General features: G+C 39.8%; 1 protein-coding gene across 7 annotated transcripts in view; it reads right to left on the bottom strand.

The window, feature by feature from the left end:
* Positions 1–13,126: 13,126 nt before the first annotated feature.
* phldb1b (pleckstrin homology-like domain, family B, member 1b) overlaps positions 13,127–22,737 on the bottom strand; it is a 91,573-nt gene continuing 81,962 nt past the window's right edge. For 5 of the 7 annotated variants that reach the window (XM_061046014.1, XM_061046013.1, XM_061046015.1 and 2 more), the window contains 5 exons: positions 22,567–22,713; positions 21,253–21,472; positions 18,708–18,793; positions 18,522–18,548; positions 13,127–17,161 (listed from right to left, as the gene is read on the bottom strand). In XM_061046014.1, coding sequence (XP_060901997.1) covers positions 17,021–17,161; positions 18,522–18,548; positions 18,708–18,793; positions 21,253–21,472; positions 22,567–22,713 — 621 coding nt within the window. In that variant the 3' untranslated portion in view covers positions 13,127–17,020. The remainder of the gene's footprint in view (positions 17,162–18,521; positions 18,549–18,707; positions 18,794–21,252; positions 21,473–22,566; positions 22,714–22,737) is intronic. The other 2 variants (XM_061046016.1, XM_061046018.1) reach the window with 1 other exon arrangement.

Raw genomic sequence — 22,737 nt, 5'->3', positions numbered from 1 at the left:
GAATTCGCTGTTTTATGTCACTAAAATCATATTTATTTCTCCATGAATTTATTTATAACTTATCAGTTATTTCAAATAAATTACACCTATCACACACACATGCTCTGCAGGTGGAAGTAAACAAAGAGAGAAAAGACGCCTGCTATAAGTCTCTCCTTGCTCTGAATATGGTGCAACAGAATCCTGCAAGAAACTTTATAAATGTTTATTTATTTATGTCACATACTGTAGATGAAGATTGTCAAAGGAACAGGCACATACAGGAAAGATCGGGGGCTGTGTGTATTAAAGAGAGGAGAGGAGCTCTCTCTACCACACACACAACTTGTGAATCGTACACTCTCATAGCCTCACTGTCAGCTCATTACTGGCTCATGCACCAGCGCTGCAGCTTTCTGTTTGTCCCTGATCTTTAATATTTTGGTAGAAAGTGGATTCAAATAAAGGCTGGTTAAACAACAGATTTAATTACCTGACTCAAGAGGGCCCCGCACGGCCCAGAGGAGAAAGCTGCTCCTGACTCTCTGACTGTCACTGGTGGATGTTCCTTCACCGTGGTTCCGTGTTTCCATGTGCATCAATTCTGTGGAAGGCCTCTCGGACCATGCAGGGAGGGAGCTTTTAGCTGTAAAAGATCATCTCATTGAGATCATCAAGCCCCAGTTAATTGAACTTTAATATGATATCTTTGTAGGGGCACAGGGTGAACATACTGTTTTGATAAAGAATTCATCAGGCAGAGACGGGGAGCCAGACTTAATGAGCCCCTCCCTGGATTTGGAGATGAGAGACATGAAACAAACAGCCTGCTCTCAGCCCGAACGTCTGCTGCCCTCTCCTGCCTGAACACACACACATCACGTCCACACACCTCCCATAGAGCTGCCATACAGTATGAAGCATGGGAAAGTGCTGCAGTGTCAAAGTGCCTTCTGTTTATCTGCAATTATGTTGTTGTTTTTTAAGATTTATTTTTTATTCCTTTATTGGAGAGACATGACACTGGATAGAGTGATAAACCCAGGAGAGAGAGAGAGTGGGGAATGACGTATGGGAAAGAAGCCACAGCTCAGATTTCAACCCCGTCTGCTAGCTTCTGTATACGTATGCCAACAAACCATTAGGCCACCTGCACCCATCCAATTATGTATTCAATGACGTCAAACACTGAGAACAGTGCTGTTTGCTCAGGCAAGAATCACTTTTGTCAAAAAAACAGCCAGGGCAACAAAGATCCTGATTAATTTGTTTAATTAATCAAGCTGGTCATTTGCATGTCTAATGTTCCAACACAACATTTTCAATGTGAAACTGACTTTGAAACAGAAAATTCAGACACAATTGTAACTACCTTTTCAGAACTAATCAATACAAACCAAAGACTGTATAAAAGCGAACGTACCCATGGCAATGCCAACCATTTGTTTATGAACTCCCCTTATGATGCATTGACTTCAGCATATCACCATCTTTGATTTTGGGAACCATATCTGGTAGTCAGCGCAATCCTAGTTGACAGGCTGCCATGCTAATAAAATGTCTATCACCGATACCCACCCTATTAAGAATATTTCGCTTTATCGTCTATTTTCCTCTGAATGAAAAATCATTTACAACATAACATGGAGCTATAAACTAAGATGGTGATGATTATGATGATACCAAAAACTGTAGTAAAATGCTGCATTCTGTGTTTTACCACTGAAGGGTCAACATGTGGAAGTAAAATGTTTTCAAGTGCAAAGTAAAAAAGGAGAAAGCTTGGATATTGAGTTTTGTTAGGGGTTTTTAAAAGAAAGAAAGGGAAACATTTTTAACAGCCTCATCTAAACAAATGCTCATTACAGAATAAAAAAAGGTATTTGGCCTGCAATGAAGCCACTAAGAAGGTAATTCTCACATAGTCGCTAATGGTTAGCTCATTACTTTAAATACCGCTAAAGAGACCTAAAACACACTTCTCTCTGCTCCATTACATTCCAAAATAGTCTGGGCTATTTTATTTAACTGCTGGACAGAAAAGGAGGTTATATTGCTCCTTGAGAGGACACAATTTCATTCTACAGAGTAAGGTTTTTGTCGTTTTCTTTGAGCCAGCCTTATGTAGGTGTAGAATATTTACTGTAACTTGGCTGGTGTCAACAAAGCCCTCGTGTGCAGTCAGAGAGACCATACTGATGGCAAAGTAAAAGAAATGAGGCAACACCTGTGAGCTCGTTCAGGCATCGTGAGCTGAACTAATTGCACACTGACATCCATTCCACACATTCTCCAAAATTGGCCTTTTATTTAAGTCATTGCCACCTCTGCCCTGCACCATACTGTGCTCTTTCTTTCAACCACCAGCATCCACCTGCAGGAACCATAGAGCTCAACAGTGACTGCCCAGTTTGTCAGCTGCTGTGGTTCCAGGAGTAGATAAACCCATCCAAATCCTCCATTGACCTTCCTCCATTCACACACCTTGTGTCTCCAACTGGATCAATCAGGTCTTTGTAGTCTACAATGTGGCCAATACTCAACCCACTATGGAGAAAGTGAATGGGATGTTTACTTCCAGAACCACACTGTTGAGATCTATAGAACCATAAAATACCTATCACTGCTTTTTACACTGGCTTATTGGTCCCAGCGGTATAAAAGGTCTTATACACTGGAATTTACAATAATTGTAAACAGAGGGAGTGAAAAAGAATACCTGGGATTCAGTTATCAAAAAGAATCAGATCTGGATGTAGCCACCGTCAATCACCTCCTGATTGCATCATCCTGCTCACCTGTTCCTCTGCAGTGCAAATATAACCTGGTTCTTCAGTTATTCAATGCCAGATCATTCAACCCAGTACAACGTTAAAGGAGCAATATGTAAGATATCAACTGAATTAAATCAGAAAATGACCTTACTATATCATCAGATATTAGGGAAACAAGTGCTTGAAGTGTTGGTTTTTCTGACAATAGAGCCAGTATGTCCTCTTTCTAAGATTAGACTCTGGTTCGTAATGGTTTGTATTTGTTTTGACCAGATGAAGGTAGGCAGTTTTTAAAGGACCCCTACACGGTCCTCAGTTTGCCAGATATGATATGATTATTCTCATGCTTATATTGTTTCTACACATGCTGCTAATCCTCTCTCCTCTGGCACCAGTCAGACACCGGTTCATCCACTCAGACACTCACCCCATGCCCGACCTCTACTTCCCAAACTAAACTTCCATCTCTGAATAACCAGCCTTTAACCTTGTGAAGTAGTTCAACTGTGTGTTTTGGGTCAAAAGAAAACTGCCATTCACATAAGACATAATTTCATTGTCTCCTTATTAACATCTGGGTGGTGAAAGTTTGGAGGGAAATCTTTCTGATAATATATTAACCTGTTTAAGATAACTTTAAGACATTAGCTAGTGTTATTTTTTCACCACTTCCTAGCAAACATGTTAGCAAGCATGTCAATTCCTAGCTTTTATGTTAGCTAGGAATTTCCGCCTTTTCTGTTATACTGGTAAATTCTACCAAATGCTAATAGCTTAATGTATTTTCAAGACCTCACTCAGTCAGGCACTTCATGCCCTAACACCCCTGTAAATGCTTTTGATTCCTGTAATTAATTCTAGTTTTATCAGATAATTCTTGCTTCTCTAGTTAAAAAATGTTGGAACTTTTTTTACATGTAATATGACCATCCTTTTGAAGTGCTGTGTCTCCTCCGACAGATGTGTGTTTTCTGGTATTGCAGGTTCCTGAAGTGAGCTCCAGAACGGTGGGGAATATAAGCATTGTTCTTGAGGGTGAGAGAGACCCGTCAGACAGAATCCATAAGAAAACTAAAGTCCTCATTGAGCCTCCAGATTACATCCACGTCTACAGACCTGGGCAGTCTGGTGAGTTCTGAGGTTATTTATGTTTTACTTTGTAGTTGTTCATTAGGAGGACATCTACAGTGTTAAAAATGTCTCCTGCTGTGTGGCAGAAATGATGCAGACATACTCTTCAGCTCAGCCTGCTTACCAATTCTGCTGCACTAGCACTATTTAGGACTAAATTATAATATCTGCATACTGCTGAGCCCAGACTCGACTTCATTCAGCACACAGGAAAATGCTGGCTCCTCTAACATTGTTGGTAGTATTAGTGAGCAATGATATAAAAAGAATATTATCAAATCACAGTAAAAAGTCAACTGCACTGGTTGTCATTTTTAAAATGTCAATTATTAATTGACTGGCCACCCCAGTCAAAAGAAGTCTGGACACCTTCCTGCATGCTGGCATTCAAATGGGAAGTGTACGGACAGATTTGATTCAGTTTGGTTGCAGCATTTCTGGAGTGATGTCATCCTCATTATGTATGGCTGTGTGCTATAGTTAAATGATTTTACATGTTTTTTTCCTTTTTCTTTTACTTAAAGTCACGATTCGAATCGTCTCATTGGATACAGATTTCATCCCTGTAGCACGAGTGGTAGGTTAAATATGTTTTCTTTTCTTCCTCTGATATTTCATGACATGTTCTGGTACAGTGAACGTGTAGTCTGGAGTAATTTCTCCTGAGCAGTCAGTGAATCTGAAGAAGGAGGTCTATTTTAGTTCAGAGAGTGGGAGGTGAAAGTAGGGCTCTTTTTTTTTTGTTTTTTTAACACGTAAAGACAGCGTGGGTGTGAAGTGCTGTGTGGAGTCGTGTGATAAACATGCTGTCAGAGTTCATTTGGCGTTTGACCCAAACATCTGAACCAATCCAAACTCAAGGCCTTTTCCTTTTTACACTGAGAGGCTAAAGACATGGCTGCATGCAATCTATCATATGAAGAGGAATACTCTAACACTGTTTCCAATTGTCTCATACGAAAAAAGTAAGCTGTAATTTATAAAAAAAACAAAAAACAATTCACAAACAATTTGACATTGTCTCGTCTAGAATGTTAAATTCATTAGTTTAGATAGAGGGGTGCATGGTGGTTAGGTCACCTCACAGCAAGAAGCTTCCTGGATCAGTACACGTACCAGAACTGTGCTGGCTGTCAGTACAGTGTGTGTCTGTGTGCTGAAGAGAGCCTGACCTTCTCATGGATCGTTACTCCAACCGCCTTAGGTATCAATGCAAAACTCACCAGAAATAATGCTGGCTAAATCCTAAATTCAGGCTAAGTTTGCACCTTTGGTTGAACAAATGCAGGTCAAAGTGCTTTACAGTTAACTTCAGTAATAACTTCCAGTGTGAAAATTATCACCAGTAAATCCACATCACTTTTGTTGTCACAGCTTAATTGTAAAAACTAAATATGTTAAGTACAGGGTCAGTATAAATGGGCTAGCAGGCTAAGCCCTCCCTTTTTTACACAATTAAAATGATAACGTTTTTATTCAAATCACTTAAATAGTTTTTTTTTACTTTGGTGATACCAAGAGTAGCGGGACATCGGACGGACATATGTTGTGGCCCCATGTGCAGAAGCAGTAGTCCTCCTTGCGGCGGCCCAGGGTTCAAATCCGACCTCTGCCCTTTTCTGCATGTCGTCCCCCTTCTCTCTCTCCTCCTAACGTTTCCTGTCGCTCTTCAGCTGTTTTATTCAATCAAAGGCCAAACAGCCAAGAAAAAACAATTTTAAAAAAATAGAAAAAGAAACCAAGAGTAGCAACTTAACTGGTAGTTACAAGAAAAATGATACGACACATCTGCCATGTAAGCTACCGCAAATTCTTAGGCTACATAAATCCACAAATATGCAGAGTGACACGTGTGTGACCAGGTTTTTTTTTGTCCTGAGCTCAGGCTCACAGGCTTACCAAGACGTTCTTGTGTCCAGCACACAGCGCTGGTGACTTGTCACAATTTAGGAGTCATTTTAATCAAACCTGAACTCCACAAGGTTTGTTTACTTCATAGTTTACCAACGTTTAATTTAGCTGCATGATTATGATGGAATGAGGGAGAAAAGCTTTTAAAAATGTGCTCTTCCCGTCTGCTTCTCATCGCTAGCACATTATTTCAGCAGTTTGCAATACACTATGAATGGGGTTGAATTTACTCATACGTTAGTTTGGGTGAAGCGGGTCAGCAATTTTATAAAGGTGTGTGCCTTCAGGTATGCATATGTGGATCTTTGTACACATCTGTCTACATGTGTGTGGATCTATTTACATGATTGTAAATAGATTTGAAACAATAATATCTCCGTAGGTCTTTTGCAGTTTCTATCCAGCAGATATCTTTCAGTGTCATACAAAAAAATCTTATGACACTGTCTGAAACGATGCTAACCAGTCACAGCTCTGCTCCTCCTGCTATTTCTGTCACTAATGATCTAATGCAATCTTCACATCATCATAATTAAATCCTGTCGTTGTCTGTTCTGCCCAATAACAAACAAACACTCTAAGTGACAAAAATGAGACAAAAGCAGCTAATGAATCTGTATTAAGGGCATTGACAGCTGTTACGTTTTCACTGCTGGAAGCAAAGACAGCGGGCTGTGTTTGTTCTGCTGCCTGGCCCTGAAAGCAGAGGATTTCTATCAGCCTCCATCAGCACGGATTGAGACACCGCTCTGATGAATGTCAAATTGCACTCATCTAACTCCCCCTTAGAGGAATGCTGACAATCACTTGTACTAACAAGTCAGGTAGCATCTCTGACGAAACACTCAGAAAGCTCTCCCTCGGGGGGGCGATCTGTACTTGTCCTCTGAGTGAAGGATTGTGGGCTGTGAAGGGAGGAAGAGGAGGGGTTGGAAGATGGAGCAGGATGAGGGATAATAAGGCAACAAATGGGGATTAATAAGGAAGAGTGAGTTAGGAAACAAGGGGGAGGAACAGGAACAGGGAGGATAACGAGTGTGAAAGCAGACAGGATGCTGATGCCTCTGTACACAAAGTGTCATAGGAAGAGGTAATCAATACACCGCTCTGCTTTCAGAATAACAGCATGTATGTGTGCACACAGGTCAGGTGAATATGAAGGTCAGCGCAGAAGCTCTGAAGAAGGGCAAACTGTGAGGAAATAAAACAACCACTGTACCAGAAAAGGGCCAAGTGGACACAGTGATCCGCGACCTGCTGGTGGAGGTCAGTGACCATCAGATAACACAACACCTGACATCAAAACAGATAGTTGTAAAGCATGACCATACGTATATGTTTAATGACAGAATGAGAACCAGTGCATTAACTTGACAGTCATTACTTTTCCCCAAAGGTACTTGATGCTTCTCCCCCTCAACCATTTTGAATGAATGATGTGACTTTTGCCTGTTGACAAGCAGCACCTCAAAATGCAACACACATGTTAACAGCCGGATTAGATAAGGATACACATTTAGAGACAAGTATCACTCACTGATATCTTAAACCACACTCTCAAAAATGGATCAAATTTAATCCAGTCAGACAAAGAAATGTGATGAATCATTAATTAAAAGACATACTAACTAATCAAACCTGACCAGTAAAGTTTTGTACATCAAATCTTAAAACATTACATTTCATATCAAAACCTTTTAAAATTGTAAATTGGAGTTACACAAATACAATTCTACTACAATTCTACAATTCACTTAGCAGACTCTTTTATCCAAAGCGATGTACAAGGATCTAGAAAAAAGGGGAACAATGTCAGTAAGAGCAAACGATCAGCTTTGAGTCTGATTGGACACACAGGTGCTGACAGGAAGTGACCAGAGGCAAAGCACAACATTGAGGGCAGTTCTTGAGAGCTCTAATCAGTATAGAAACCATCTTATAAGTCATCGTTATCAAACAAAAACCATCGTCATTACCATCATCATCATCAATAATATGGAGACCATCATCATTAAGTTAGTAGGTATTCATGAAAGAGCTGGGTCTTTAGCTTTTTCTTAAAGGTGCAGAGGGACTCTGCAGATCCAATAAATAAGAAAGTAGGAGGATCGAAATAGGAGGTTGTCTACGCGTCTCGTGGTTCAAAAGCAAGAAGGCTTTATTTGAGCATTTGCAGCATCAAAATAGACTTTGATTGGTCCAAGGATGGCAGATGGCCCTCGGTGGTCTGCTTTAAAATTTGAAGTTGCATTAGATATATAATGTATCGCCAAATATTGCAAAGTTCTGGGAGTGTTTGAGCACTTTCAGTCTCTATATTTAGAGTAAGAAAAGGAGTATTACATTTCTACCTTCTTAAACAGACAACAAACATTTTGAGCAACAAATCCCAAACTGAAGAGGAAGAAACTATTTAACTTCATATCACCCCTGTCACTTAAACTTAAGGTTAAAAGTTTTGTATAATAGGAGCAAAATAACATTAATAATATATGTTTTGGTTGCATCAGTGGTAAGGGAACATTTCAGAACGTTTTATCTAAAGCTCTTTGTTGTTCAACTCAAAATACTTTCAGCTCAAATCTCACACTGGATTTGATGAGAGAATAAAAAATGAAACACAGACGCAGTGGGAGGTGTTTGGCACCAGCGAGCGTCCTAATAATTGACTTTGTGAAGAAATCTGCCAGAAAATATTAATATTTGCATTTAATGGGCTTAAAGGACAGAGCCTCGGGGGATTCTCTGTTTGTAAAAAGGGTGCTGGGCAGTTTGGCAGGTGGTGAGTGTGTGTGGGTGTGTGTTTGTGTCGAGGAGGAACTAGAACTCTCAAGTGCTCTATTAGATGTAACATGACACAACATATAATAGAACAAGAAAACGATTTAAAACATCGTAAAACATGGTCAAAAATGATTAAAGTGCTGCAAAATGTCAGAAATCATGGCTTTTAAGAGAGAGAATTATCAATGTGTAAATAAATCCAGATTAAAATCGAGTTCAGGACTAAAATAAATAATACATAAATATGTGCAGATATCACTACAGCTTGTTGAGCTCAGTAATAACAGCCAGAGCAAAGCTATTTTAAAACCACCTCGTTCTGCACCTTGGGATTCAAAAACCTCCAGAGGGAAGAAGATGAAAATCACCGTTGAAAATCACCGTTGAAAATCACCGTTTCCTATCGAGGTAGCTATCCGCAGTGACTGTCTAGTATCCAGAGAGACTTGGTAGAGTGGTGACTAACCAATCAGCCAACTAAAACCATTTCACCATCTGGTTTTAAAAAAAAATCCTTTCCTTTAAAGTTGTGTGACCAAACCATGACTCCAAAGAAAATGACAAGAATGATTGTCAATGAATGAAACAGACTGAAATAATATGAATACACGCAAGCAAACAAGAGGGAAATAGATTAGTAAGTTCTATGATTATTTGGAATGTAAAAAAAGTCATGTAAAATGTAAAAGTTCCTCTAAGTGTTTGCTAATGACAGATCTCTGCTCGTCAGGACACTGTGGTGGCCCACCAGGCTCTGGTTAAATATGCCACTGCCACCTACAGCGAGGAGGGCACCGTTAAAGTGATGATGAAAGAGTCTAAGAATCAGAAAATACATTTCACTGTGGATCAGAATAACAGGCGGTTGTACCAGGAGAAGCAGCTGAGCACGGTGCCTGGAGAGTACGTAAGTTAAGGCCGGTGGAAAAGGCTGCGTGCTGGTTCAGGTAAATCAACAACAGGACGAGCCAAAAAAAGACAACAACAGAATGTGTGACAGAACTGTAACAATAAAATAGAGACAAAGGAAGGCCAGGGGTGAAAGAACAAAATCAGAATCGAGTTTATTCCCAAGTAAGTTTGTAAATTTGTTTTGATGTTTTGGTGCAAAAACAATTGAACATAGAAACATGATCAGAATCAAGACCAGAATCAGCTTTATTGGGCATGTTTGCTTACACACAAGGAATTTGTCTTCAGTAACTGAGCTCTCAATGTACAAAAAGTACAACATTTAATGTAAACATAATATAAGCAAAAGGAATAATAAATACAAGGCTTAATGATGATGATTCAAGACTGATGAAGAGCTGGCTAAACACTGAAGCTTTTGGGTTCGCAACATAGCAACCTGACTGCTTCATAATTTAGAAAGAAAACTCTTCTTTCATTTTCTCTTAGCAGCTTCTGTTCTGACACTTGTAGATTATTTTTTATTGTAAGTTTTAATCAAAATGTACCGTCCCTCACCCCAGATCGCAATGTTTTATAACAGCCCCCCCCCCCCCTCCCACTGACTGCAGCGCCTTTGACATCTCCACCAGCGGCGTTGCCAAGTGCCACTTAGACCAGCCTGAGTGTGTGTGTGTGTGTGGCTGCCGTCTTAACACTGGCGATGTCATTTGGAGCCTTAGTTATTTTCAGTATGGTATGTCTGTCAGAGCTGCGGTCTTGATGTCCTGCCCCCTCCGCTTAAATAATGTTAAGATCTCCTGGTTGAGGTTCCTTCATTAGCAGCTTTCTGAGGTTATCAAACATGTACCACGAACTGGTCAATGTTCCGGTTTCAAAGTTATGAACTGGTTTACTTTCTATCCTGAATACTCTCCCAAGACTTTGAGTTCAACCTTTTACCTCTCAGGTGAATAACGTTAGCTTAGTGGGCTCGTCAGTTAACATACGTTAGCTTACAAGAAGAAGACAACAATGTCCAAAGTCACCGCATAATATTCCTTGATGTAAATTATGTAGATATACTCTGTTCCAGCTGGTAGCCTAGAGGTTAGCGCGTGCATGTATGGAGGCTATAGTCCTCCAAACAGGCAGCCCGGGTTCAAGTCTGATCTGTGGCTCCTTTCCCACGTCATTCCCCACTCTCTCTCTCCCTGATATCTGACTCTATCCGCTTATCCACCATCTCTTAAATAAAGACATAAAAAGCCCTAAAATAAATGAATCAGTCCCTTAAAGTAAAAAAAAATGTTGGATTTAATTATCAGTTTGAATCAGATTGGGTTGACTTCACATGCTGATCTTTATAAAAGCATGTACAGTCTTAATTAGTGATGGGATTCACCTGTGGAGGTAAGCACATGTAGAGAAACTCAACATGCATGTCTCACTTTGTACTGAAAAAAGACATAGACGGATTGAAATGTCTGCACAAATCATTTTTATCTGTTCTGCCCCGAGTCAAAAATATTCAATAAGTAGTGTTTTAAGAACATTTCTCCATTTCCTCCTCAGCTTGAGAAACTCTTCTTCCTGTTAAAAATCCTCCTCACTCCTCCTAAAAGTTTAACACCTTAGGAGCTCTCTTAAGGGCTAAGACGCTTTGTGAATAACTTTCATTCTAAGAATTTTCTTAGAGTTTTGGCACTAGGAGTACTTAGGAGACGTTGTGAATACGGGTCCAGATCTTTATCTCTCTGTCATACTGAGGCGTATCTAAACGTAAGGTGTTCTTTTGTTTTCAGGTGATGAGGCGTTCACTGACTACACCTCCTCCTGCACACAGGGTAAGTTACATTTACATTCTGAGTGTTGATAGTCTCTTTTGTATTGAATGCAGATACAAGCATGCACAAGCTTTTTTTCATCATTTCTTCAGAAACACCCCAAAGACATTGTATAACATATAGTATTCAATTAGAGCCCAGACATTTTTTCACCCATAGGTTTTTGAATGAATGTCAAATTTAATTGGAAAAATGTATTATATTTTTTAACAACCTAAACTGAGACGTTATTGTAAATGCATGTTGGTGGATTACAGGTAACTACTGTTTCCTCTGCAGGTGACAGCAACAATGATGCATAAAAGAAACACACATGGAAGTCCTGCAGAAAAGCCTGACAGGATTTTTTTTCTGTTGGAAGAATCTCTGTGCAGCAGAAAGAAACTTCTAGATAATTATTTTTCTCTCAATACTTTTCAAACTTGGTATCTGGCTGTTTCTAACATTACACGAATAGAGAGATGCATTTTCTTTCGGGAGGGGGTTTCATCTTGTTTAAGTCCGTCTTGGGGCTTTTACTACGGAGCAGGTATCTGTCGGTTATCTGGCTTCACTAAACCTGACATGAGAGTTTCTTTGAGAGAGCACTTTCACATGAAAGGGGCGGAGTTATCTTCATATATCCATCCATATCTATCCATCCATTTTATGACTGTCTTCTCATCGTTATTGAACTCCGCTGATGTTGATAAGTTTCATTGAAATCCGATCCGCTGCAGCGTCCAATCAATGAGTGATATTCGAGAGGGGGGCGTGTCTGTCAAAGACTTCCCGGAAAGATGCTTTTATGGTTCGTCGATCATACCTCCTCCAAGTTGTTTCCTCGATCTTTGAACCTCGCTCCTTGGTCCCGAAATAAGAGACTTGAGACGAGAGGAGCGAGAAGTGAGGAAATGAAAAATAAGAGACATGGGAAGCAGCCCTGGAGACAGATAACAAGCCACACTCACATTCACAAGTGCGGGCAATTTAGAGTCACCAATTAACCTAACGAGCCTGTCTGTGGACTTTGGACTGTGGGAGGAAGCCGGAGTACCCGGCATGCACTAACCAATGTACCACGGTGCAGCCCTATCTTCATTTAACCTGAGAAAACTATAGAAAAAAAAATACATATATGAAGAAGTTAATCACACTATAGGCTCAAACCAACACAGCTGCAGTGACAAAACGCAGGTGTAAAGCCCTATTTCGCACGGGACTAGTATTACCTGGAGACCTCATGTGATTTAGAAATTACCCCACCACGTCTGTGTTTCCTGCGGCGCATTCGCACAGGATAAGTGAAGTCTGTGTTTTAACTCAAATTTACTGACATTATCCCCCGGATATGATGTCAAGGCTCTGCGAAACATTCACTTCCTGGACGACAAGAGCAATGGCTGGAAAGGGAAAAAAAATGGCATTGGACGCTCAGTTTAATTGCTGTGTGGGGTGAACCCCACAGTTTGCTCCGGTGCCCGTCTGTACAGGACATGATATATAAATGTTCCTTACCACATGCTGCCATGCAAATAATCCATCCTATCATCTTTTGAGATTTCGCTCTTCTGATGGATTTGAGCTTGCTCTTTCTGTGAATGGTTTTCCATGCTGTGTAGCGAGATGAGCCTGCTGAATTTGCACCCAAAAAGCTGTCAAAACTTTCATTTATAATTGCCAACGCAGCCTCAATAACTCTCGACCGGCAAAAAAGTCAGAAAAATGAATGAATAATCAGTGAGATATTCAGGAGTTACTGCTGTCTCTCTTCTCAACACCGGAGCCTTCGCGGTAAAATCCTGCCGAGTTCAAGAAAAGCAGCCGACATCTTGTAACAGTTCATTTTTAATAGATTCAACAAAATCCATATAATTCATATGTGAAAGCAACACATGAGACACGCGGGTACCAATAACACAGTATGGTCCGAGTATTGATTATGAATGTGTTTGTGTGAAACAGGATCTACTGTCTAGAAGAAAAAAAAAATCAAAGTTTAATGAGTGCTGGGTGATTTATTCTGTGTGTGTTTGTGTGTGTGTGTGTGTTCTGCTGTACCATTAAAAAAAGTAGATTGATTCATCACTACTGTACAATTTGTAACCGGGTGACAATAAAATTTCTAAAATGACAAAAATAAGTAAAAATTGTACTTCTTTCCATACAATACTGTTAGATTTCTATAGTAATATTTAATCATTCAGGCATCCTCTTTACAGTATATTTAGCTTCCTCTCTTTCTAACATAGATAACGACAGTAACGTACACACCACCTACTATCAACAGACATGATTTAACAGCCCTGCCAGTGTTGAATAGTTTGGTTTGCACACTGTGCAGAGAAATTAAAGGCAAGGGGACAGAATATATTAAGGTCTTTTATCACTAGTTGCCTTTTTTCTTTTTTTTTTTAAGTAAACTTGTCACTATCTCAGGCACCACAACCATAAATTATCATCATCACTGTACCGACACATGAAACCAAACAACAGTTCCACATGCTCCAATAATCACAGCGTACTTTCTCCTCTGCTCCTACAACAACAACAAAAAAGATACACAGAAAAAAGCATCCTGCATGTGTTACCTACAAACTGATCAATAGAGTCACAATGTGATGATGATCGATATGTTAAAGAGGCCAGGCGAGCCCCCCCGTCACATAGAGTCTGTTAAAGCTGAAGATTTCTTTATCTGTTCTCATGCATGCAGGCCTCAGGTCACAGTGGGGATCTTAACCTGAGGGGGACATTTGTGTGATTTTATCAGAGGTCTGGTGTTCTATTAAAAGGTTGTGCAGACGTTAGGCTGCCAACTTTAACCAATAATAACGTCTCATCCAAAAAATAAATGACTTTACAACTCATTTCAAGAAGTTATTTTGTCTCAAATCACCAAATTTTTTTTACAGTACCAACAGGCATCAGCAAACCAAGTTAGGAAAAGTTATCTCTTCATCAGTGAATGTACAAAATATTCAACTTTTTTTTTTTCTGTATGTCTGATTTAAAGGTAAATCTTGGAAATGTTAATAAAGCGATTTTTGGGAAAACTTGCGGCTTAAGTAGTCAATTGTGAAGAACCTTTGATGGCAAACCTACTACATTTCCCATAATGCAACAAATAGTAGCTTTGAAGAGGCCAACACCAACTACTGATCCTCCACATGTTTGGAAATCAATGCCCCGAGTTGCCGCTTTTAGGGAACAGCCAATTATGAATCAGTTTTATCAATTTTATACCTAAGACAGGGTTTAAATGTTTAAGTTTTATTTACATTAATGATCTACTGTACTCCCAGAGCTTCTCTGATTCCCACATAACACAGGATTTCTCCTCAGTTCCCCCTCCCCTCACACTAACTGTATTATATGATTAAGTCTGAAAAACATCTGGAGAAGCAGTAAACATTATTTGCAGTTTCAAATCAATATCAGATCTGCTGAAATAATAATAATAATAAGTTTTTTTTCAGTCCGTATTCCACAACCATAGTTCAAAGTTATTTTCTGTGACACCATTAAAATCCTCCAGAGCTCCTGGACGTGTAAAAGAGTCTTGTAGACTCAAGAGTTCAAATAATAAAAGTTACCCGGCTGATCCCCACTGCACTCAGGGCCTTCTGATCTCACATCTGCCTGTAATGATCCTAAAGGCAGTCGTCCCTTTAATGTGTTAGAAAACTGCATCACAGCTCAGCAACACAAACACAGATGCATTCATATGATTGAAGCCTTTATGAGGCTGTGCTGGACTCACAGACACGGCATCAGTAACAACACTTAGTCAAGGCACGGTTCTGAATTGCATTAGTCTGTCCCCCCCCCCCCCCCCTCCCCTCCTGTGTGGGTGTGGCCTCTGTAGCGCCCTCTGGTGGATATGCTTTAGGCTGGCAGTGATGATGGCTGCTCTCTAGCTGTGTTGTAGCATCATCAAGTAAGCTAATGGCTACTTGGCAAAAAGGTGAGCCGTTTTGTTTTTAGGTGTGGAGTTTGTACCTTTAGTCGGCAGCATGGAGGCGTTTAGTGAGATATTCTTGTTCAACATATTCACACTCACTATGAGATCGTGACAGCTATGGTTGGACCAATAAACAGGCTTCCCTTTTGGGGTCTATTTCTGATTGTTGGATGTTTTGTTGAGTCCACCTACTTATATATTATAGATTTACCTTCTTTTTATTTATTTTTTTAAATCAAATGATAAACTGTTGCCAAAGCTCTGCCATCAACAGGAACATTACAGCTAAAATATGTTGGAACAGAACGTGCTGTTCAAAGCCTGTACTGGTCGAACCACAGTGAGAACTGCAGAGTGGACTCCTGAGCTGTGAGTGATCAAAGCTTTAGCAGAATACCTCCAAATACTTTGGTTAACCTGTGTGAAGTGATACGTCGAGCATGTAGCACTGGGTACCTTAATGTGCTGTAAATGCTACACTTTAATAGATACACTATTGGTGCAAAACTGTTTTTAAATGTGTCAATAGATCCACAAATGTGTTCACAGATCTTGAACTGGGACTCGGTTAAACGTGTAGCTCTGCTGTGCTAAAATGTTACCAGGAGTCATATTAAAAGCAGCTTTTGACACACAGTGAAAGAACTCCGCTACAAGTTTAATTCCTGAATTTAAAGTGTATCAGTGTCACGTTTAAGTAGGCTACTTAACATATTAGAATTGCAGCAATATCTTCCCTTTAAGTGTTTCACAAATTTTACAATTATGCTAAATTAGCCGGTTTCAAGAGGGAAAATATTTTTGATGAAAATGAACAACTGAATAAATTTTAATTGACTAAAACTATATTAAAACTATAAAGGGTAAAAACAACTCAAATGCGGTTAAAAAGTGATTAAATATTTTCATCTAAAGACTAAAATAGCTGCCAAAATGAACACTGGTATCATGATCTACAACTGTGTGAGTCTGGGTTTGATTGCCCTGAGTTTGGGCTCACAGGCTTATCGTGGATAATCTTCATGCGTCCAGCCTTGCCTTTAATGTTTTAATACATTTACATATCTTCGTCTGTGTGGGCATTTGTTGATCCAGTTTACAGTTTTGCACCAACACTATCTCCATACTGGTGGTTTAGTGTTTAATCTAAGAGCAGCACTGTGGTGAAGGGACTTGTGATATTTTACTGTTTCACTGTTAAAAGACGAGTTCTGGACTTCTTCAGTCCCTGTTTACTGACATTTCTCATAGACTCAAACATTTTGAATAAGATTCTTTCTAATATATGTCCTAATGATTACACCCCTCGATTGAAGACTCTTTTAAAACTATTCTGTCTACTCATGATGAAACACTCAAACAAAACATTGGCTTTATGTCATTTGGCAATTTTCTCTAAAAGTAAAAAAACTGAAAGAAAACAAATAATACAAAAGTTTCAATAAACAGTAACTATACGATCTCCATTTGGCAATATAGAAAGGCTTTTTTTTTTTACAGTCTTTGACAGGTATACATTTTGGTTTATATACAGGTGTGTCTAAGTGTGTGTGTGTGTGTCCTCCGAGGGCTCCCTTTTTCAATCCGAACAGAATCAGGTAGAAAATTGTGGAGGTGAAAACATCTACAAAATCAAAGAGTGAGATTAAAAACGTAACAAAGAAGGCGTTGTGTCCGCTGTGGACTGGAAACAGGAAGTGGCCCTGTAGAGTCTGTGAGGAGAGAGATCTGCCTCGTCACCTGTTCTGTCCGTGGCTCTCTCAGTTCATGAACTGTGTGTATCCCTCCGCTCCTGTGACGATCACATCCATCCAGATCCTCATGGCCTCCGCTGACGGAGCCACCATGTAGTAGAGCCGGTCATGGGTCTTCACACAGAAGGTCAGGGAGGGGTTCGGGCTCTGGGAAAAAAAAAAAAAAAAAGAACATACAGAAAACCTGAGTCACACTCCCATGTTTACTGACAGGACCCGCTCCACACCTCCTCACTGTCCTATACTCTGATCAGATACAAAGTATTTATCAGGACAACCTTTCACAAACTGAAGTGTGAATTCATAAGGTGATTAAGTATTTAATAAGTTTCCATAATTTCTGAAATTTAAACAACCTTGCCTACATGCTAGAGATGGGCATTTAAAGGAATATTACTATTCCAAAGTCACAAGCAATCGTTCAAATTAAATTTGAATATCTCACAGATGTTTCTCATAACATGCTAACAGGTTTAGCATTAAGACCGTGGTCATTTTAACTTTATAAATGATATATTAAACTCATCAATGTTACCCTAAGCATAATGAGTCGTTTCTTAAGTTACGGGATGCTGAATCAATAAAATCAACACCCGTACAGTGTGAGCCAGTTATGACAATAACAAATCAGACCTATTTTGTTTTTAGTACCAGGATGTAAACATGTTTATTTATGCTGTAAAAACTGCTTTTTCGTCAGTCATGTGTTTGTGACTTCCAGTGTTTCCTGGAGCCAACCTCAAGCAGACACTCGATGAACTGCAGGATTTTGCACTTCCACATTGGCTTAATTTTTCAAGACTGGAGGTCTATATTCACCCTGTTAGCCAAAGCAGAAACCCCTGATGTTGATAAATGAAGCCAGTGCAGAAGTGCAACAAAAACTGCAGTTCCTTGAGTGTCCACTAAAAGCTGCCTAAAATAAACTGATTCCAGTCAGGTTAAAAAAACAAAAACGGTTTTGTTTTGAGTAGCTCATGTTTTTATCAGGACACACTGTACAGTCGGTGATTTTATTTTTTATAATTAATTTTTTCTACTCATCTGTTTTGGTTTTAATAAGGTGAAGTTATGCATCACTGAAGGTGTGGCTGAGCTGCTAAAGGCCTGCATCATCTTCACATCTTTTCCTGTTTCTATGGCGACTGACAGTTGGTTTGAGTCAGCATTTCCAGGATAGAGACCACCATCTTCAAAACTCTGCTTCAGAAACCAGTGGGTGATGTCACTGACACTGCGTCCATGTTTTATACCATCTATGCTTGGGACATAATGATTGAGCAGATTTCAGTTTTTTTTTTTTTAATCACTTGACTGTTTTACACGGGAACACTGGGATGGACGGCCGATCAAACAGGATTTAAATGACAAACAGATACATATCAAGCAGTAGTTTAAAACATGCATCATCAGCCATCAACTATTGTCCATCACTGCACGCGCTCACTTTCAGTACACACAGAGATCAGAGGGGTTAGAAGGGTGAAAAGAAAGCGTGGATACATACACTGATATTCAAGTTGAAAAATCCCTTCTGTGACAGCAGCCGACCAAAGCAAAAAAAAATAAATTAAAAATTAAAAAAGCACAAACAAGGAGAAAAAGAAGCGGCAGAATGTGCAGACAGTTTGAAATGAAAGGTGAAAATAAAACAGTGAAATAAATGAGGGGAAAGGAGAGTTTGGAGTCACACCTTTGTGGCACTGCGGAGGTGGTCGTAATAGACCTCTTCTATCGCCTGGAAGTAGATCACACCCTTCAGCTTGGTCTCATGTTTGTCTGTGGGGAGGGGAAAAGCAACGTGGGGTTTGGTCAAAGAATACAACTGACAACTGCAGACTTTGTTTTGGCTCGAGAAAACGAGGCTCATCAGTGCATGTCACCTCGAATACCGACAGGAGGGTGCATGATACGCCCATTAAAAAAAAAAAAAAAAGAAGCACAAAATCACACTTTGATCATGACCAATTTATAGTTTTTGATGATGGATGGAAAAAGACAAGCACAGCACTTTTTTTTCTCTCTCTGCTTTTTAAACCAATGGAGCTCTCATTGTATTTTCACACTTGGCTGCATTCTTACGCTACTCTTGTACATCATTGCAGTTTGTTTCATCAGCCTCTGCAGAACTGCAGTGAGGAACCAGTTGGGGAACTCAACACCCGTCTCTACCTCCAGGCACAAACACTCCACAAGCCAACTTAAAGAGTAGTAGGTAGAAAGGCTGCGCTTCATTTCGAGGAATAACACTTTTTCCTTTTAACACGCAGCTATTATCTGCTAATGACCTCTTTAGCATTCAAATAGCCCTGGATTTGCATCTCATTTGCCTGCATCTAAATCACAAAAAAGCTGGTTGCAAATTAGCAGCGCTCACGACTTTACTCCAGTCACCTCCCGTCTCTCATTGTTTCAAGGTCAACAGACAAGGACAGGCGATGCATCTCAATCAGCCTCCTCTGAGAGAGCGCAGCGCCGAGCGCATTTTAACTACTGCCAGAGTAGATCTCAGCACACCCCCTCGCCCGGGCTCACTTTCAACAAGGTAACGCTTTAAGCAGCTTTAAGCAGAACCCTGTGAAGGACTTCAAAGGCGCTGACAGCGAACAAGTGTCCCAGAGCTCGCAGCGCCGTGGCAAATTACACAACCGTGAACGCCTCACACTGCATGTACCGCGCTGCTGCTGCTGCTGCTGCTCAAGGTCCTGAGGACACAGGTTGTGTCTGTCACTCATCCACGGCAGGAAAATCCAAACCACTTTACATGCAGAGTGTTTAAACTCATGGCAGGCAGTTTGAAAATCTGTAACCTTTGACACACGGGATGGTGTTTTTTTCTTTGTTGACATAATTTCTGATGAATATAACACAGTTAACTCTGTGTTTAAACAGGCTGCAAAAACAGACAGGAACACTTTGCTTTGAAATGCTGCTATTGGTGGAATAAAACTGATGACAAGCATTGTATTTGAATCCTTGTTTTAAGTATTAATTTTACTGTACACTAAGGATACATTCATACTTTTGGATACCACTTGTTTTAAAAAAGAAACACTCTCTGCTGTTTTAATGATCAATAAAATTGAAAAGTAGAGAAAAGAGAGAACACAGTCTCAATTGCACAAATATGTTGGCGGTGTATTTGTGCACTTAGTGTGAAGGTGTTTTCCGGCTTTTTTTGGGAACTAAAAACAAGAATGACCCATTAAAGGTGCCATGGACGTGTATTTGAGTTACTGATATTGAAACAGGTATCAGAATCGTTTGACACTTACTATCTTAACCAAAAACATCTGACACTGTGACATCTTTACTTTACACTCCAACATATATTCATTTACATATTTCAATAGGACATTTTGTACTTTTTCCTTTGTACTTTATCAGACAGCTTCATTATCTAATTAAGTTAAAGATTCAGAATAATAAAGAGTGAAATGAGCTGATAAAACATGATGTGTTCAAAGGGCAGGGTTTGAAGTTTCTTCTTATGTAGCTTTATGATTAAATGAGTGTATTGTGATATATTTCTATATTATTAATAATAATAATAATAATAACTTTAATATTGAAAGGGAGGTCATATACTGAACCGTCTGTGTCAGGGGGCCATTCATGCATCTATATTTGGGGATATACTGTAGCTTAACTTCTTCATGTCTTCTTAGATGTTGGATATGAAGCCAAACAGTGAAAACTATACAATACTATAAATATATAAAACTACTATAATTCACAACAGTTTCCCGTCATTTCAAGAGTCTAAAGAACACAAAAAAACTCTCTAACAAACTTGCTCAAGCGTGTTTTTAAAACGATCCAGTACCAAAAACTCTTCTCTGTGACACTCGGGTGAGATTGATATTTTCTTAAATTCTGAATCTTGAAGTTTAATCAGGAGGTTCAGATTACTTTTCTTTCGTGTTTTCAAAAACAACTCCTGTTATGTTTACTGAAGAACCAAACCATACCACAGATATCATTTCCCTATTGATTAAAGGCTTCACTTGATTATTATATCAACCAATAGAGAGTAAGAACCTTTTGAGACATCCATTTGAATCCAGCAGCAGATTTTACAGCATGAAGTGTTTGACTTCATTTCCCTTATTGACATTATGCTTCTTATTACATATTCACTACTGAAAGTGTCATCGCTGCACTAATATATTGAACTGTTATGTCTTATGTTTAGATAAATACTGTAACATTCATGAGGCACCTTGTGTTCTTCTTACCGACATAGTAGGAGAAGGTCCTCTTGAGGCGGTCGAAGACGAACCAGCGTTTCTTCCAGGACTTGATCTTTCCTCCCATCTTCACCAGGTAGCCCTTACACATCTTCTCCGTGATGATGAGGTGGTAGCAGGTGTCCACGCTGTGACCCGAGGACTCCACGTGGGAGCGCAGGTCGAACTCCTCCTTCCGGATGGGCAGATAGCGAGTCATCGGACGAGCCTGGATGAGGGAGGAACATAAACTACTTCAGTCAGAGACAGATACGAAGGCCAGAGCTGCTTCACAAGTCACATTTGATACAGTTAAAGTTACAGTTATGTGAGAAAGCATTTCACTTTTTGCCTCCTTGTCTTGTCTATTGATGTGCAAGATTAGTTGTATAAACGACTAAACAGTCACCCTCTCTATTCAACAACAATATTTCTAGTACATTTAACTAATTATTCATATTTGTGTTGATGGTATGAGATATTCAACATGAGACGCCACACCTCAATCAATGCATTTACAGGAGCGACATAACAAATCTGATCACCTCCAGAACATGTGTCAGGTCCTATTTGAAACACCTACACTAGTAAGTTCACCAGTTTTACTAGTTCATTCGCAGATATCGATCATATACGGTATGAAAAAAAGAAGAAGAAAAAATGTAGAAAAAGTGGATAAATTTACTTTGGCTGATGTGAATAGTTGGCTGGCCCTTCCATGTATTGTCTATGTGTGGGAAAACACTGGACTGAACACAAATCAAGTCAGGGTGCAAAATGCCCCACACCCAGATTGTAAAGCCGTTTTCACGATATGCATTCCTGAAAATATCTAGATCATTTCAGGAGGACTGCTCCTATTGGCTCGAGGTTAATTCTCAGGAGCACTCCGTCTTGATGTGATAAAAAAACACTAGGGGGGCTGTCAGGAGAAACTCCAGGCTGAAGTCTGTGTGAAAAATGTGGTAGTTTGCGTTCACACATAGAGCTCCTCCTGAAAATATCAGGAATTTTCTGCATGTGTGAAAGCCCTATAGGACGAGTGTGAATTCAAAGTTTCACTTCATTGACTACCTCAAATATCTCTAGTCTAGTCCGTGAAGACATGTGGTGTATTCTGCTGGTAAATTCTCTCATACAGGTTTAAACCCTGAAGGAAAACTAGAGATATGGTGTTTTCAGTCTGAAAATGGTTGAATGTATTAGTCAAAAATCCACCTTCTACACTCATATCCATTAAACCCTGCCATGTTTTTTTCAGACGGGGAGACTCCTTTTCCACTCTTCCACCATGCAGACTCAATTACGTCTGATTTCACTGACCTGAGAAAAGTTCTTGGACCTCATCTTGACCTCCCTCTCCACGAGCTGCTGCCGGTGGAAAGTTTCATCCTGCAGTCTCTTCTCGGCCTCCTCCCTCCTCCTCCTCTCCTCCTCCAGCATCTGACGGCGAGCCAGGCTCTCTCGCTCCTGGAGGACAGCGCTTTCATTAAG

The sequence above is a fragment of the Labrus mixtus genome, chromosome 9 (genome assembly GCF_963584025.1).
Source record: "Labrus mixtus chromosome 9, fLabMix1.1, whole genome shotgun sequence".
Taxonomy (NCBI): Eukaryota; Metazoa; Chordata; class Actinopteri; order Labriformes; family Labridae; genus Labrus; species Labrus mixtus.
The sequence above is the reverse complement of the archived record's forward strand: the minus strand, read 5'-3'. Positions and strand labels throughout refer to the sequence as shown.